The sequence below is a fragment of the Acanthochromis polyacanthus genome, chromosome 4 (genome assembly GCF_021347895.1).
Source record: "Acanthochromis polyacanthus isolate Apoly-LR-REF ecotype Palm Island chromosome 4, KAUST_Apoly_ChrSc, whole genome shotgun sequence".
Lineage (NCBI taxonomy): Eukaryota > Metazoa > Chordata > Actinopteri > Pomacentridae > Acanthochromis > Acanthochromis polyacanthus.
The window spans coordinates 6,428,889-6,446,140 of record NC_067116.1 but is presented as its reverse complement, the minus strand read 5'-3'; the positions used below and the strand labels follow the sequence as shown (position 1 = coordinate 6,446,140).

At 36.5% G+C, this 17,252-nt stretch overlaps 1 protein-coding gene across 30 annotated transcripts in view; it reads left to right on the top strand.

Moving 5' to 3' along the window:
- adgrl2a (adhesion G protein-coupled receptor L2a) overlaps positions 1 to 17,252 on the top strand; it is a 148,202-nt gene that overhangs the window by 21,676 nt on the left and 109,274 nt on the right. For all 30 annotated transcript variants that reach the window (XM_051946603.1, XM_051946587.1, XM_051946589.1 and 27 more), the window contains exon 2: positions 6,730 to 6,916. In XM_051946603.1, coding sequence (XP_051802563.1) covers positions 6,841 to 6,916 — 76 coding nt within the window. In that variant the 5' untranslated portion in view covers positions 6,730 to 6,840. The remainder of the gene's footprint in view (positions 1 to 6,729; positions 6,917 to 17,252) is intronic.

The window sequence follows — 17,252 nt, the reverse complement described above, 5'->3', positions numbered from 1 at the left end:
AAGGAACAACTGATTAAACTGTGGGGGGGTTTCTGAGTCCCATCAATTCCTGTCGCCCGCTACATATTTACATCACGTGATCCGGTATTCGTACATAACGTACACATGTATAATACACGCCTGTGCTCAGAGCAAGCTCATTGTGTTTGTGGGTACATCTGTATTAAATGAACACATCCTATGTTGCCGTGATTTCTGATCATCAATAACTAATAAACAAATGCTGCATTTCTGACATATGGAGGAATGAGCAGCGTTGGAGGAGGACTGCACTTTCTAAGTACTTTTCTAAATCTTATTCTTTCGGTCTGTAACGGGTGCTCGCTGCATTTCACTGCACGTTATACTGGGTGTAAATGTGTTTGAGACAAATAAAGGTTTTGAAGGTTGGAGAACTTCTAATTGATCTTCAGTCTGTCTTAAGGCCAGACAAAGCAGCAGCAGCTAAGACTTTGTGTGCACAGATGAAGATCCCTGAGACTATTAGCTCAGTATTGAGACAATCAGCTTAAGGTTTGGTTCCTGATCACTCTCCTGATAGGGAGCAACTGTCGGGGTTTTTGCTGGGTTCTGTTCACATCCCTGTGATCATCTTTCATTTGCGAAGCCGTACGACTGCACATTATTCCACTGAAAGCGAGCGAGCTGTGTGTTCTGCTCCTGTTAACCTCGTTTAAACGGCTCTGAAATTAGAGGTCTCAGGTGAGGCGCGGTGTCAGACCGGTTGAGCTGATTGTGGCGGCTTTAATTATGACTTTGCAGGCTAATGTGCGGTGTGTTTTCTCAACGCTGAGTTATTGCGCCGCGTGAGAACGCAGACGAAACAGATCAAAGAGCCTCCAGGCCGTGGATGCTCTCCGACCGTACGCCACAAACAGAATCCCTCATTGTCTTTGCAGTTGAGTTTCCTTGTTAGTCGCCAGAGTGATGGATAGCATTCAGTCCCCTGAATCTTAACTAACAACTGCAGTCTGCAGAAGTGAAAAAGAAAATGGAATGTTGTTTTTGAATGTGCTAAAAAAAGAACAGTTTCTAATGGGGTCCTGTGTGCCTTGATGCCGGAGTGATGCCGTGTCTCATTTTTGTCGTCTCTCACTGTTTTTTGTTTTATTTCAATTCTTTGTCATTCTGTGTCTTCTTTTTGTTGTTTTATGTCGTGTTTTTATATGGTTTTGTGTCTTGTTTTGGGGATTTTATGTCTCTTTTGTGTCATGTTGGGTATTGTTTTTATGGTTTTGTGTCTCTGTTGTATCAATTTGTATCTCATTTGTGGTTTTAAGTCTCTTTTGTGCCATTTTGTGTCTTGTATTTATGGCTTTGTGTCACTTTTTTGTTGTTATGTGTTGTGTTTTTATGATTTTACGTCTCTTTTGTGTAATTTTGTGTCTTGTTTTTATGGTTTTGTGTCTCTTTTTTGTTGTTTTGTGTTGTGTTTTTATGGTTTTACGTCTCTTTTGTGTAATTTTGTGTCTCTTTTTTGTTGTTTTATGTTGTGTTTTTATGGTTTTAGGTCTCTTTTGTGTAATTTTGTGTCTTGTTTTTATGGTTTTGTGTCTCTTTTTTGTTGTTTTGTGTTGTGTTTTTATGGTTTTACGTCTCTTTTGTGTAATTTTGTGTCTTGTTTTTATGGTTTTGTGTCTGTTTTTTGTTGTTTTATGTTGTGTTTTATGGTTTAACGTCTCTTTTGTGCCATTTTGTGTCTTGTATTTATGGCTTTGTGTCACTTTTTTGTTGTTATGTGTTGTGTTTTTATGATTTTACGTCTCTTTTGTGTAATTTTGTGTCTTGTTTTTATGGTTTTGTGTCTCTTTTTGTTGTTTTGTGTTGTGTTTTTATGGTTTTACGTCTCTTTTGTGTAATTTTGTGTCTCTTTTTTGTTGTTTTATGTTGTGTTTTATGGTTTTAGGTCTCTTTTGTGTAATTTTGTGTCTTGTTTTTATGGTTTTGTGTCTCTTTTTTGTTGTTTTGTGTTGTGTTTTTATGGTTTTACGTCTCTTTTGTGTAATTTTGTGTCTTGTTTTTATGGTTTTGTGTCTGTTTTTTGTTGTTTTATGTTGTGTTTTTATGGTTTAACGTCTCTTTTGTGTCATTTTGTGGCTTGTTTTTATGGTTTTGTGTCTCTTTTTTGTTGTTTTGTGTTATGTTTATGGTTATGTGTCTCTTTTGTGTCATTTTGTGCCTTGTTTTTATGGTTTTGTCTCATTTTGTCGTGTTTCAGTTTTTGTTATTTTCTGTCAGTATTTTGTCTTATTGTGTGTTGTTTTTGTGGTTTTCTGTCTCTTTTGTGTCATTTTGTGTGCCATTTTTCTTGCTAATGTTGTTTCATGTTTTTTTTGAAAAGCTTAGTCTAATTTATACTGTTTTGTGTCACAGTTTATGTTTTAATTTTTTCTCATTTGATGTCTCATTTGTGGGGTTTTATGTCTCTTTTGTGTCGTTTTATGTCTCATTTTTGACATATTGTCTCATTTTTTATTTTCTCACAGTTTTTTTGTCATTTTCTGTCTCGCTATTTGTTGTTTTGCTTCAACTTTTGTGGTTTTAAATCTCTTTTGTGTCATGTCTGTGCCATTTTATGTCTTGTTTTGGTGGTTTTATGTCTATTTTCTGTTGTTTTGTGTCTCATTTTTCTTGCTAATGTTGTTTCATGTCCCTTTGGAACAGTTTTGTCTTCTTTTAGTTGTTTGTGTCTCATTTTTGTTGTGTTGTGTCTCACTATTTGTTGTTTTATTTCCATTTTTTGTCATTTTGTGTCTTGTTTTTATGGTTTTGTGTCTCTTATTTGTCATTTTGTGTCTTGTTTTTATGGTTTTGTCTCATTTTGTCATGTCGTGTTTCAGTTTTTGTTATTTTCTGTCAGTATTTTGTCTTATTCTGTGTTGTTTTTATGGTTTTATGTCTCTTTTGTGTCGTTTTGTATCTCATTTTTCTCGCTAATGTTGTTTCATGTCCCTTTGGAGCAGTTTTGTCTCCTTTTTGTTGTTTGTGTCTCATTTTGTTGTGTTGTGTCTCACTATTTGTTGTTTTATTTCCATTTTTTGTCATTTTGTGTCTTGTTTTTCTGGTTTTATGTCCCTTTTGCATCATTTTGTGTCCCGTTTTTCTTTTGTGTCATGTTTTTGTCATAAACTAACAGTTGCAGTCTGCAGACACACGAAAAGTGAGAGAGGGAGAGAAAAAAGAAAACAAAATGTTGTTTTTGAATGTGCTAAAAAAGAAGGAAGAGTATCTAATGGGCTCCTGTGTGCCTTGTTGCCAGAGTGATGCGGTATCTGCTGGTGAATGTGCTAATGGCTGATGGGAGTGAGCCCGGCAGAGTAAACACACAGACAAAAGGGAGCCGTTAGAAGTGTGAGACGCATGCCTGGGCGCGCAGGTAGGCATTAGGTTTCACCCTGCACGGCATCCATGACAGGGAGGAGGCCATTTGCTTCTGTAGCCGAAGAGAGGGAAAACAAACACTCAGGTATGGGTGAGGAGGAGGAGGGGGAGGCCGTGGACAGATGTAAGGAGGAGGAGGAGGAGAGGGGAGATAAGCTGGTTTATGGTCGGTCACAGCACTGAGAAGTGACCATTTGCTCGCCGGTGTTTGTTTGTTTGTTTGGTGGAGCTCGGGGGTGGAAGAGTCACTAAATATGTGGAGAAGAGGATTCCAGCGGTGCCTAGTAAAACTTTCTAGAAGCAACCTGATGCTGAAATCAGTGTTTAAGCAAACATTGGTGAGTCAGATGTCCAACAGGAGAAAGCAAATGGACTAAAGGAGGACTGTAACAGGATTTACTGTGGAGTTACACTATTTCACTTTATTACAGCTGTAACTGAGTTACATTAATTACAGTAATCTGTAGTAGAACATTAGATTCTCTGTGCAATACTGGAACACGACTATTCAGTAATACACTGGATTCATATCATAAAAAACAGAAAATATTACTGTCCTTTTGCGTCTCTTTGTGTCTCATTTTTCTTGTTAATGTTGTTTTGTGTCGCGTTGGAACAGTTTTGTGTCCTTTCTGTTGGTTAGTGTTTCATTTTTGTTATTTTCTGTCAGTTTTTTTGTCATTTGTGTCTTGTTTTTGTGGTTTAATGTCTCTTTTGTGTTGTTTTGTGTCTTTTTCTTTTGCATCTCGCTTTTCATGCCCCTTTTTGACAGTTTTGTATCCTTTCTGTTGTTTTGTCTCTTTTTTTCATATTGTGTCTCAGTTGTTATTTTCTGTTAGTATTTTTGTCATTTTGTCGTTTTCTCATTGTTTTCTGTTTATTTTGTGTCATTTTGTGCCTATTTAATTATTTTTTGCTAATGTTGCTTCTTTCTGGAATAGTTTAGTCTCTGTTATGTTTGTGTCTCATTTTTGTTGCAATGTGTCTCAGTTGTTATTTTCTGTCAGTATTTTGTCATTTTGTGTCTCATTTTTCTGGTTTTGTGTCTATTTTGTGTTGTTTTGTGTCTCATTTTTCTGGGTTTGTGTCTCTTTTGTGTTGTTTTGTGTCTCATTTTTCTGGGTTTGTGTCTCTTTTGTGTTGTTTTGTGCCTCATTTTTCTTGCTAATTTTGTTTCTTGTTTTCTATGTTGTTTTGTGCCATTTTTTTGCTGTTTTGTGTTTCTTTTGTATCATTTTGTGTCTCCTTTTTCATTTGCTTCTCCTTTCTGTTGTTTTGTGTCTCATTTTTGGTTGTTTTATGTCTTGTTTGTGTTGTTTTGTGTCTGTTTTCTGTCGTTTTGTGTCATTCGTTTGGTCTCGCTTGTGATGTTTTGTATCTTTTTGGAACAGTTTTGTCTTTTCTGTATCTTGTTTTTGTGACTTTGTGTCTCATTTATGTCAGTTTTCTCATTTTTAGATTTTTTTCCTATTTTGTGTCATTTTTCAGTAGTTTTGTCTCCTTCATGTTGTCTGTCTTGTGTTTGTCGTGTGTCTCATTTTTCTTGTTTCTCTCTGATGATTTGCTGTTTCGTGTTTCATTCATGTAGTCTTAGTTTTCTCTTGTTTTGTTGCTTCATATGTCTTTACAACAGTTCTGTCTCCCTTGCTTTGTTTCTCATGCTATTTCATATCGTTTGTGTGTGTTTCATATGTATTGTTTTGTGTCTCATTTTGCTTTTGTGTCTCACTGATGTTGTTTCGTGTCTTTTCGGAACAGTTTCGTCTCCTTCCTGTTGTTTTGTGTCTCATATGTGTCATTTTCCCTAATTTTTTGTCGTTTCGTGTCCCATTTGTGCCATTTTGAGTCAAATTTTGTTGTATTGTGTCATTTTTAAGCTCAGTTCAGTGTCAGTTTCTCTAACAGCCTGCTGTTAACACTTATTGTTGTTATTGGCTTATAAAAAGCCTCAGAATTTACAGTTTTTAATCGTATTTTTGCTGCTATAAAACCTTGGCTGCATTTAGTCTGTTATCATGGATTATCACGTGGTTTTAACGTGTCGGTTTCCTGTCGGTCAGTTCTTCTGAGACTTTTCACTCTGAACTGGTTTAGAATTTTCTTTCAAATGGAAGCTTTTTGTTGCATCATGGAGTGAATTTTCTGAAATGAGGAGCCTCAGCATTCAGCACGAATCCCTGCTGAGGTGTCACTTTGTGAAAAACACAACATTTTAAAGATTTTACGAATAACTAAAGGTATAAATCTGCCATTATTTGTCATTTTGTGTCTTATTCTCGTTTTATGTTCCCTTTGTGTCATTTTGTCTCATTTTTCTTTTTAATTTTGTTTCATGTCTTTGTAGAACAGTTTTGTCTAATTTATGTCTCAGTTTTTGCTATTTTCCATCAGTTTTTTGTCATTTTGTGTCTTGTTTTTGTGGTTTCATGTCTCCTTTGTGTCTTATTATGTTTCATCATTTCTTGTTTTAAATTTTTTGTGGTTTTACATCTCTTTTGTGTCATTTTGTGTCTTGTTTTTATGGTTTTGTGTCTCAGTTTTGTCTAATTTGTGTTGTTTCGTGTCTCTTTTTTAAAAATTTCTTTCTCCTTTTTGTTGTTTTGTCTCGTATTGTGTCTCACTATTTGTTGTTTGGTTTCAGGTTTTTCTTGTTTTATGTCTCTTTTGTGTCATTTTGTGTCTTGTTTTTGTGGTTTCATGTCTCCTTTGTGTCTTATTATGTTTCATCATTTCTTGTTTTAAATTTTTTGTGGTTTTACGTCTCTTTTGTGTCATTTTGTGTCTTGTTTTATGGTTTTGTGTCTCTTTTCGGCTGGTTTGTGTCTCATGTTTCTTGCTAATTTGTTTCATGTCACAGTTTTATCTAATTTGTGTTGTTTCGTGTCTCTTTTTTAAAAATTTCTTTCTCCTTGTTGTTGTTTTGTCTCGTATTGTGCCTCACTGTTTTTGTTTGGTTTCATGTTTTTCTTGTTTTACGTCTCTTTTGTGTGATTTTATAAATGCCCCTGTCAGAGAACATCAGATGAGTGGGTCTCCTGGTCGTGGGCCTCCTCGTGTTGGACGCCGGCCCCACCCTGCTGCCCCTCCCCAGCAGTGAAATGGTTAGCATTGAGCTGCCATTAAGGGATTTCCCTTCTCAGGATTATTGACCTTCTGGGCTTATTTTCACGGCCTGCGTGGGTTTGGTAGCGTTTCACGGCTTAGGGTTTGTCACATTTCTGCAGTGGAATGTAAATGTGCCTTGTGACACCAGTCTTTGGGGGTGAATTCCTCTTTGAAATCGCAGCTCACGTATGGAATACATTTCACAGAGCCTCTCTCTTTTTTCTTTTTTTTTTTGCTCCACAGGTGAGAGGATCAATGATGAGCATCTCTGAGACCAATTGGTTTGGACTTTTCTAATCAGAACCCGTTAATCACGACTCAACACTCGACCACAAACCACCACCGCCAGGCGCCATGGCATGCTCCCTGTGGAAACTACAAACCTTCTGCTGGTTCCTCATCACTCTGGCCCAGGTCCACTCCACAGAGGGTGAGTACGACTCAGACCCTCGTCTCTGTTTGCGCTAAAAACAGGTTTTGCTTCCACGCCAGCATCTTTGCCATTTTTTTTTTTTTTGGCACCAGATTCTCATTGTTTTTTTGTTGCTGTTGTTGCACAGTGACTGGATTTATGATAAACTTACCGTATTTCATTTTATTACAGCTGTAATTTAGTTAAACAGTTCTGGATAATTAATTACACAAATCTGTAGTAGAATACTGGAACACAGCTTTTCAATAATATACTGGATTCATATTGTACAGAACTGTTACCGTTGTTTTGTGTCTCATTTTTTGTTTGTGTCAATTTGTGTCTTGTTCTTGTTTTTTTTTTGTCTTTTGGAACAGTTTTGTCTCTTTTCTGTTATTTTGTGTCTCATATTGTGTCTAGTTTGTGTACATTTTTTGTCGTTTGGTGTCTTGTTTTTGTGGTTTTGTGTCTCCTTTGTGTTGTTCTGTGTCTTTATTTTTCATTTGCGTCTCCTTTACGTTGTTTTTCTCTATTTTGTCTCACCATTTCTTGTTTTGTTTAAATGTTTTGTGGTTTTATGTCTCTTTCTTGTGTGGTTTTGTGTCTCATTTTTTGTTTGTGTCAATTTGTGTCTTGTTCTTGTTTTTTTTTTGTCTTTTTGGAACAGTTTTGTCTCTTTTCTGTTATTTTGTGTCTCATATTCTGTCTAGTTTGTGTACATTTTTTGTCGTTTGGTGTCTTGTTTTTGTGGTTTTGTGTCTCCTTTGTGTCGTTCTGTGTCTTTATTTTCATTTGCGTCTCCTTTACGTTGTTTTTCTCTATTTTGTCTCACCATTTCTTGTTTTGTTTAAATGTTTTGTGGTTTTATGTCTCTTTCTTGTGTGGTTTTGTGTCTCATTTTTTGTTTGTGTCAATTTGTGTCTTGTTCTTGTTTTTTTTTTGTCTTTTTGGAACAGTTTTGTCTCTTTTCTGTTATTTTGTGTCTCATATTCTGTCTAGTTTGTGTACATTTTTGTCGTTTGGTGTCTTGTTTTGTGGTTTTGTGTCTCCTTTGTGTCGTTCTGTGTCTTTATTTTTCATTTGCGTCTCCTTTACGTTGTTTTTCTCTATTTTGTCTCACCATTTCTTGTTTTGTTTAAATGTTTTGTGGTTTTATGTCTCTTTCTTGTGTGGTTTTGTGTCTCATTTTTCTCGCTTCTGTTCTTTCATGCCCCTTTTTGACAGTTTAGTCTCCTTTCTGTTGTTTTGTGTTTCATTTTGGTCGTATTGTGTCTCAGTATTTAGTCATTTTGTGTCTTATTTTTCTGGTTTTGTGTCTCTTCTGTGTCATTTTGTATCATGTTTTTCTTGCTAATGTCGTTTCATGTCATTTTGGAACAGTTTTGTCTGATTTGTGCTGTTTTCTAAGTTGTTTTGTGTCATTTTTGCTGTTTCGTGTTTCTTTTGTGTCTTTCTGTGTCTCATTTTTCATTTGCATCTCATTTCCGTTGTTTTGTGTCCACTTTTGTTATATTGTGTGTCACCATTTCTTGTTGTTTTCTAATTTGTGTTGTTTTCTATGTTGTTTTGTGTCATTTTTTTGCTGTTACATGTTTCTTTTGTATCATTTTGTGTCTCATTTTTGGTTGTTTTGTGTCCTATTTGTGTCGTTTTTTTGTTCTAGAGCCAGATTCTTGTTGTTTTTGTTGTTGCTATTGTCTTATTTAGGAGTATACCATTAGCAGTGAATGTGACTCAAGCCAAATGTGCTCCTCTGAGTGTCGGCGCCGCTTGTTGCGAGTAATGCAGCTCAGCTTGGAGGACGGTGGGCGCAGGCGGATGGGGGATAATCTTGAGTGGTTTCATTAGTTGGTAAATTGTGATTTGTCTGAGATTTTCTGCTTGAAAGCGTCAGTTGTTCCCAGTGGCATCGGGGCTGGATCCATTTGTAAATTCCCTGCTAAAATGTTCCGTCTCGTGGCAGATTTCACGCCGCAAAAAAAGAAAAAAAAAAGAAAAAATATAAAGCCTGAATGTGTTTTAATCACACTGCATTTAGATCAGATTAAATCACTCTCAGCTGTAGCATAATTACGAGATTTATGCGTCTAAGCCACATCACACAAACTGTATCCTGTTCATATTAGTGTTTAATCAGACTAGAGGTGCATTAGTTGATATGTTTGATGACTGGGTTTAGAATAAACTAAAGCTGGCGTGGTTTTTGCTGCAACATAAGAGCGGATTTGGTTTACTGGTGCCAGCCGCTGAAGATGCGGCCAAACGTTCACTGTACCTGCTTTATTAGCTTTTATTTTAGGACAAATCATTAACGTGAGACGGATGACGGTTTCTCAAGATGCTTAATTTACGGCGTGACAAATCACACTGGCACGATATGTGAAACTGGTTTATGTCATCTTTCATACGAGAAACGAGAAATGTGGAGACGGAAATCTGTATGGATTCAAGGAAAACAGTCAGAAATGACTTAAAAGTGGCTGCAAGTAATGAAATGTTTGCCAAAAAATGTCAGCATTTTGATAAAAGGTGTTGAAACTTGTGTATGTATGAGCTGTAAAAACTAATTTAGGGAAAGTGTTCCAACCATATGATTAAATACAAGATAAAAAGAATCACACGTATTGGCTTAGATAGAGCGTCGTCAGTTGCAGATATTATTTTAATGGATTGTGTTGACATAATAGTGTTTGAATCTAATCCATGACAACCAATGGCAGTTTAGCATCAACCCAGAAATGCAAAACCAGCAGTAAAGTGCATTCACAGTATACTACATACAGTATGTTACAGTATATATAGTATAAATGTTGATAACTACATTTACTCAATATTGTGTGGAATTTAAACTCAAATGTCTGCAGTAGTCGACTTAAAACTACTTTCAAGTTGAGGTAATTTAATAAAATTGGCTTAAAAACTTCATTTTTCTTCCTCTTTAGGTCAAAATTTCAAGTCACTTCCTCTGCTTGAGCTTCAACTACATTGAAACAACTTGATTTTTTATAGTTATACAGCGACCAATGTACATGAAAATACAAAGAAATGCTGGAAATCACAATGTATTTAGAAGTGTAAATAAAAAATAATTAAATGAAAAATTATGTTAATTAAAATGACAAAAAATAAAATTATAAATAAAATAATACAATAAAACAATAATAGTTCAAAAATAAAGTCATAAATGCAGAATTTATTACTTTATTATCGACGTACGTGAAAATACAACAACATTTTGTTGGTAATGTAGTGGTCAAATAACAAATAAATTCAAAATAAAATTCTAAAATGAAATAATATAAAATAATAAATAAATAAAATATTAAATGATTTATTACTTTATTATCAGTGTACATGAAAATTCAAACCAAATGTTGTTTTGCCATGTAGAGGACACTGGAAAGCACAAGAAATGTGTATATTTAAAAATATAAATACAAAACATGTAATAAAATGAATTCAGTAAAAGCAATAATGAATAAAAACAAAAATACAATTCTAAATGAAATAATAATAAATAATACATGTATAAAATAATGAATAATTTATGACTTTATTATCAATATACATGAAAATACAACAGAGTTCAGTTGACAATCTCTTACAGAGTATAAAATAAATCAAATGCTAATTTTCATGAGCTCTCATCTTAAAATGTGTGTTTATGCTTCCAGTTACTGACTAAGTGGTAAAGTGGTTGAGCATAATTCAATCAGAAGTTGTCATAACTGAAAAAGATTGATGTGAGCTGCTAAACTGAGCCTGTCTAAGGGTCAGGAAGCGTCGCTACAAAGCCGTCTGTGCTCTGCTGTTTGCTCGCTGCTCCACAATAGTTTTAAGTGGCAGTGAGGGATGAGACGGGGTTAGGTTTGTCCACGGCTTCATGTAGGCGACACATTGGCAGAATAAACCCTCCTCTGGCAAACACAGTGAGTAAGCAACGGCGGCGTTACGTGAGGAAACTTGTGCTCTAAATGAGGCCAAACACAGCTAGAGGGAATTTATTATTCTGACGTTTGTCATTCACCTTTTCCTCCCCGGACCCCCCCCCCTCCCCGAGATCAGCCGAGAAACAGTTCATTACAAACAATATCCCCAAGTAAACATGCTTCATTTAACTGCGTCTGCCCCTAATATCTTTTTAATGCATTTTTATAATTGAATTAAATGGGTTAGTGGAATGCTGTAAATAGTTTAAAGTTTTTCTGCGTCTGAAGGAAGAAACATCGTCATAGCAGAGAGGCTGTGATGGATCGTGTTGCTCTCTGACCTCAGACTTTTGACTCTGTTGTCCTGCGCTGTGTCTTTGTTAGTCGCTGCATGTCCAAGGCTCTCCTGATTTTCTGCAACAAAAAAAATAAAAAATCAACGTATATATCAGCAACCAGGCTGTGCAAACATCTCCCCTCCAGTACAGTCAATCTGTCATTCTGTCGCTGCAACAATTATGGTAAAGATTTCATTAGAATGCAGATGGTTTCATGTATGTTTTGAATAAAATTCTTGGAATAAAAGCGCTGCAGCTCAGGAGACTCACTGAGATGACTGGCGATGATATGAGACCAAATATCTTGTGGGATTTTGGTTGTGATGTACAGTTTGAAAGGATCTGCAGCCTCGCTTTCATTAAAGACACATAAAGTGAAGTCTTCATAATTCATTAAGGTGCTTGTATGAATCCCTCCGTGGCTCTGAAGGTAGAAGAAAAAAGAACTGAGCAACAACATTTTGTCCCCTGCTGCATTGATTTTGACTCCTGTTTCCTAAATAAAGCAGATTTTCCCTTTGAAACGTGATGCAGAGAGGAGCAGGTTGACAGTGTGCGTTAATATTGGCTGGATGTGTGCTGATGGTGATCACAGTAATAGTGTTTACATTCCCTCATTTAGTTTATGATTCAGAGCAGAGATGTTCTGAAGAGCAGCAGCAGAGTTCTGTCTAAGTAACTTTTAATGTCTGACGAGGAGGTTTGGTAGATATTTACAGAAAATGACAAAATGTTTCTTTAACTTTCTTAATGTCGTCTTCACTCCAGCGTCAGCAAAAAATGGAGGACCAGTTGTTCATTTTTTTGTGCTGTTATTTCAGCTTTTACAAACTACGAGGCCTTTTGCACACACTGTAAAAATAATTTTTTGGAACAAACAAACACTTTTTAGCTGTCATGTTTTGAACAATTTACTGTCATTTCATGGAATTTACCTTTTTAGTTAAATTACAGATAGTGACTTGTAAATTCATATTAAAATAGAATAATTTGGTTTTTTGCATTACTAAAAATATATTTATTTACAAATATAATGTACATATATAATGTTTAACAATATAGTGTTATAAAAATATTGTTCACATCGTGAATAAATATTTTTAATTTTTAAAAATATTTTTCACTGTAAATGATACATTTACACTATTTAAATCAATAAAAAGTAAATAAAATTATTTTTACAGATATTTGCTGTTTTTCCAAAAGAAAATCTGTATATAAACAAAAAATGAGATATTGTTAAAAAACAGTTTTAACATGTGTAATGTTGTGAAATTTTGTTGACAGCAGAAATCAATATTTTTTAAATTTTGCTTTTTGCAACTTTTGACTGTAAAATTACATTTTTGCTTATTTAAATTAATAAAAAATTAAATTAAATGATTTTTTAAACAGAGATATGCGTTTTTTGTCCCCCAAAAGAAAATCGGAATAAAAATCTTGTATTTTTTTAAACTGTAGATTTTGCCGGTTTTGTTGAAATACATACAACTAGTAAAATTACAGACAGAAGTGTAATTTACATGTTAATACTAAAAGTAATAATAAAAATCAAAAATATATAATAGAAAATTATTGCTCACATATAAAATTTTGCTTTTTTCCAAATTTTCACTGTAAAATTACATAGATCTTACTGTATTCAAATTGATAAAAATGCAAAATAAAATATTTTTTACAGATATTTTCCTTTCTTTTCTCAAAGGAAGCAGTCTATATAAACAAATAAAAAAGTGCTATTTTTTTAAATTTGCAGATTTCCTGTTTTGTTAAATTAAGGATAACATCTAGTAACATCGCTGATTTTTATCTTTAAAGGAGCCAGAACTGTAGAGAATGTCCACATCAAAAATGAGCATTTTTCTGAATCATAATTCATTTTATGCAATTCATGACTGTAAAATTACACTGTGTGTACTGTATGCTTAAAAATAAATTTACAGGTCACTTGAAACAAAAATAATGAAAAATTACAATTTATTCTGTTATTTTATAGATTTCTGTTGTGTTGTAGAAAACAGCAAAAAAAAATTAAATAATTCAAAAAAGTAAAAATTTACATGTTAACTGTTAAAAAACAGGCCAAAGCCATAATAATGTCCACATTTTCACAAACACTAGCTGTTTTCTTCTGGTTCCCCTGCTGCCAGATTTTTATCTTTTTTAAAATGGATTTTTTGAATTTATTTCATACAATGCAGGGTGAGTTGTTCATGAAACCAGAGCACCCCAGATGTTAATCCACTGAGTCAGTTTTCAGCATCAGAGCAGGTGAGGCAGCAGCGTCCATCCATCTCCGTCTAAATCTTTGATATTGTTTTGCATCGACACAACTTCTGCCCTCTGGCATTCGGTGATCTTCTCTGAAGCAGCGGCTTCATTTCCTCTCGGTGTCCCCGCGGATGTCACCATAGCAACCCGCCAGAAATGAGGTGAAGGTGTAATTTAAGAAGTAATAATATTTTTTAGCAAAAGGAAGAAAAAAATAAGAAACAGTGATGATTTACCCTTGCAAGACATGATTAAAGCGGCTCGCATGTCTTCCAAAATAATTTAGCTGAGTCTGGGGGGTTGAAGGGATTTGTATATCTCAGCAACTGAATAACAATTCACACCTAGCTCAGCCTTCCTTCAAAGGCTCTCCCAAAGATTCTCAGAATTATGGGGAGAGCAGAGTTGGGATTCTGTGTGGAGAGGAAGGGAGGCAAAGCTTTGCACCGTGTCAGACGGGAAGCATCAGGAGAAAATGTGTGAAATCTCTGGTGTATGATCAGTTAATGAGTAACGGTATGGACTTCGCTCTTTATCATGAGCCTTTTATTGTTTTGTAGATCTGCAGAAGTATCCTTCACGGAAGATCTTAGAAAACACGTCACATCATGTTTGTAATACCTTAGAGAAGTACAACTTGTGAAGCTTTGAGAATTTTAAAAATGTTATATTTCTTGTTTGCTCTACAAATTGTTGCATGGACTCACCCCACCCCCCACGTCTCAGGACCAGGGCCTCCTTTAGAGGGGACTGTGAGGTCCCACACAGAAAATGCTCCTTCTGTGAAGGTCAGTAAGATCTGGACCAGTCTTCTACTCAACATAAGGGAGTGTCCCACGCTACCAACCTTCAACACTCACCTTAAACAGTGGCTGAAAGTCAACCAGTCTAGTGACCTTTAACTTCTTATTGTAATGTTCTTTTTTTTGTACCTGCCTAAGGACTGTGGATTTAAATTAGCATTGTGGCTATAATCAGGCATATTTACATCTATTGCTGTCTAAATAGATGTAATGTGCGCTGTCTTCATCAAATAAATAAACAAGAAAAGCACTCAGAGAGCTCAGTCCTCCTCCAAGGCTGCTCAGACGCTGTCATTTCCAGTGGATGAAATCTTGAAAAAATTTGTGGCAGAAACTACGGCACCACAGAATGTGTCCATTTAATACAGATGTACCCACAAACACAATTACCTCGCGCTGAGCACATACGTGTGTTCTGCATGTGTACTTTATGTACGGATACAGAATCATGTGACCTAAATATGCAGCACAGAAACAACCCCACAGTTTAATCAACTGTTCCTTGTATCATTTCTGATGGATAAGTCCTGATAAGTCCTCAGTGGTGAATCTGTAGCAGGATCACAATCATGTGATCATCAGCAGGCAGCTGATGTAGTGTTCACTTGTTGTCATGGTTACAGTGATGCCATGCCGCTATCTCGCAATGATACAGAAATCTTTCACAAATCCATGGATCCAGACTATAAGCTGCTTCACTGCAAAAGTCTAATCATTTGGTCCTTGTGTCATTTCTGACCTTCCCTGAAAATTTCATCCAAATCTGTTAGTTCATTTTTGAGTAATGCTGCTAAAAGACAGACAGACAGACAGACAGACAGACACCGATCGTCATTTAACTCCCCACATTCCTTGACAGAGTAAACACAAAGATTTCTGTGTATCGGTAGCATAGCGACAACTTTTGATAAATTAATTGTTCAAAAATAAATGTATTAGTCACATTTAAGTAAACTAGAATCTCAGTGATGGTAAAAAAGACAAACAAATGTGATTTTTAGAAATTTATTGACCGTATTATTAATTGAAATAATGATGAAAGTACTAGTCAGACTAATAAATATCTTTTTTAAATATTTGCAGCCCTAATGGAATTGGATTTTCAAGGTCTTGTACATTTTTGAGTAACGTTACAGACAGACAGACACAAACCAACACCGATCATCACAGAACTCCGCCATTCCTTGGCTGAGTAATAAATAAATGAAGCAAAGCTATAATAAGTAGGTCATGGTGACTTTTATCTAACAATTACATTCTCCTGATTGCAGGTTGTCCTTCATTTGGGATATAAAAGCTGCGTTAACGTGTGCGAACAAGCTCTGAATATTTCTGCTCCACACACCCCTGAACCCACACCGACTGTTGTTTCTGCTCAAAGCTCCAAATGTTTAAAGTACTTCAGATTTCTCAAGGACAACAGGGAAGGGCACCTTTAAAAGTCCCTGTCATTGTGCCATGTGAAAGAGAAACAGGAGAGACTTAAAGCCTTCATCTCAAAGTCAATGGAGTGAAATAGACAATCAGGGCGTTCTGAAATGTAATTACTGGAAGTAGAAGCTCGGGGCTTAATGCTGAAGCCAGAACCTGCGAGAACAGGATCCTCCCCGAGCCATGCCATCACCTGTTTGATCTGGTTGGCGTTTTCTGGCAACCACGGCTTGCTTACTTCATAGCTCAGAGATCTCGGTAACTTTCCATAATTCTGTCCAGCCAAAAGTGAAAATATGCGGCGTTGTGTAAGGAGAATATGAACTCCTGAAAACCATCTTTAACTGGCCACACGGTGCTGTTATATTCTAATACATGCAGGTTTTTACATCTATATGGCTCATTCTGTTCCTTGTTATTCGCTGTGTTTTATTATCTGTGAGCTGCTGTAACATTTGACCCGCTGCCCGAGGCTAATCCACCCTCGGGGGGAAATAAAGTGTATCTTATCTTATCTTATGGCCAGTCACTTATTTATTTATTTTTTTTTTTTGCAGTTTTGAGAACGTTTCCCTCCGGCCCGTCCCTGCGCCTTACATAGATATATTAGAGAAGGTCTGGAGAGATAAAAACCAACAGGTGAATCTGTTGTGAGAGCCTGAAGAACATGGGTGCCAGAGTTGTGTTGGAGGCTTCTGGAAGCAGCTCCGAGTGTGTGTCAGGTTTCCTCCCGTCTTAAACAAGCCGTGCTGCTTTAGTCTTGATGACATCCTGGCTGCTCACGGCTTCCCGTGGAGCCGGCCAGGCGTGGGCTCTCGTGTACGGAGGCCCGCCATGCTGTCACGTCTCTTTCATCGCCAGCCAGCCTCGGCCAGTAAGGAGATAAGGAGACAATGACTGGGAGAGCAAGCAGTGGCAAGGTGTAACCACAGCCCCTGGGTCTCCTCCCTGCCGAGTACTTCAAATCCTCATTAGGATTTTCAGCAAAGGAAGGAGGGATTTTCTGGATTAGGGCTTTGTCACAGCTGGCTCCAGGTCGGTGTTTGTCATGCACGAGCGTGGAGGAGCTCTGACATCCCTCCAGCCCTCCTCCCCTCCCCGTCACCTGGCGGAGCGAGGCAGCTAAAAGATGTTCCACTGACCCAAAACTCATAATTATTAACTAGCTGTCGCCGCCGAACAGCTTCCCGGTGGCCTGTGTTTGGGCTGTTTGTGGGTTTGGGCTGCTGCGTCAGCATTCCCCTTAATGGTTATTTATGCAGAGATAACCTTGGGAAGCATCATTAGTTTGTTGTTTTGCTGTCGCCGTCCATAACTCACGCTGACATCTCGGCCGTGACACTGATGTGGCGGTTCAGACAGGAGACACGACGCCCGTTTCAACCCTGGTTGGCAGAGTTGTGATTCACAGATAAGATTCTCACTTATTTCGAGGATCCTGTGATTTTATGGGTCATTCCAGAACTGGAGAACATTTGAGCCTCAAAATGTTTGAAAAATAATCCTTTTCTTTTACAGTTTTCTGCTCCATATTCATCGATATTGGGTAATAAACTATCAAAGGCTTGATTGGCTCAGTTTA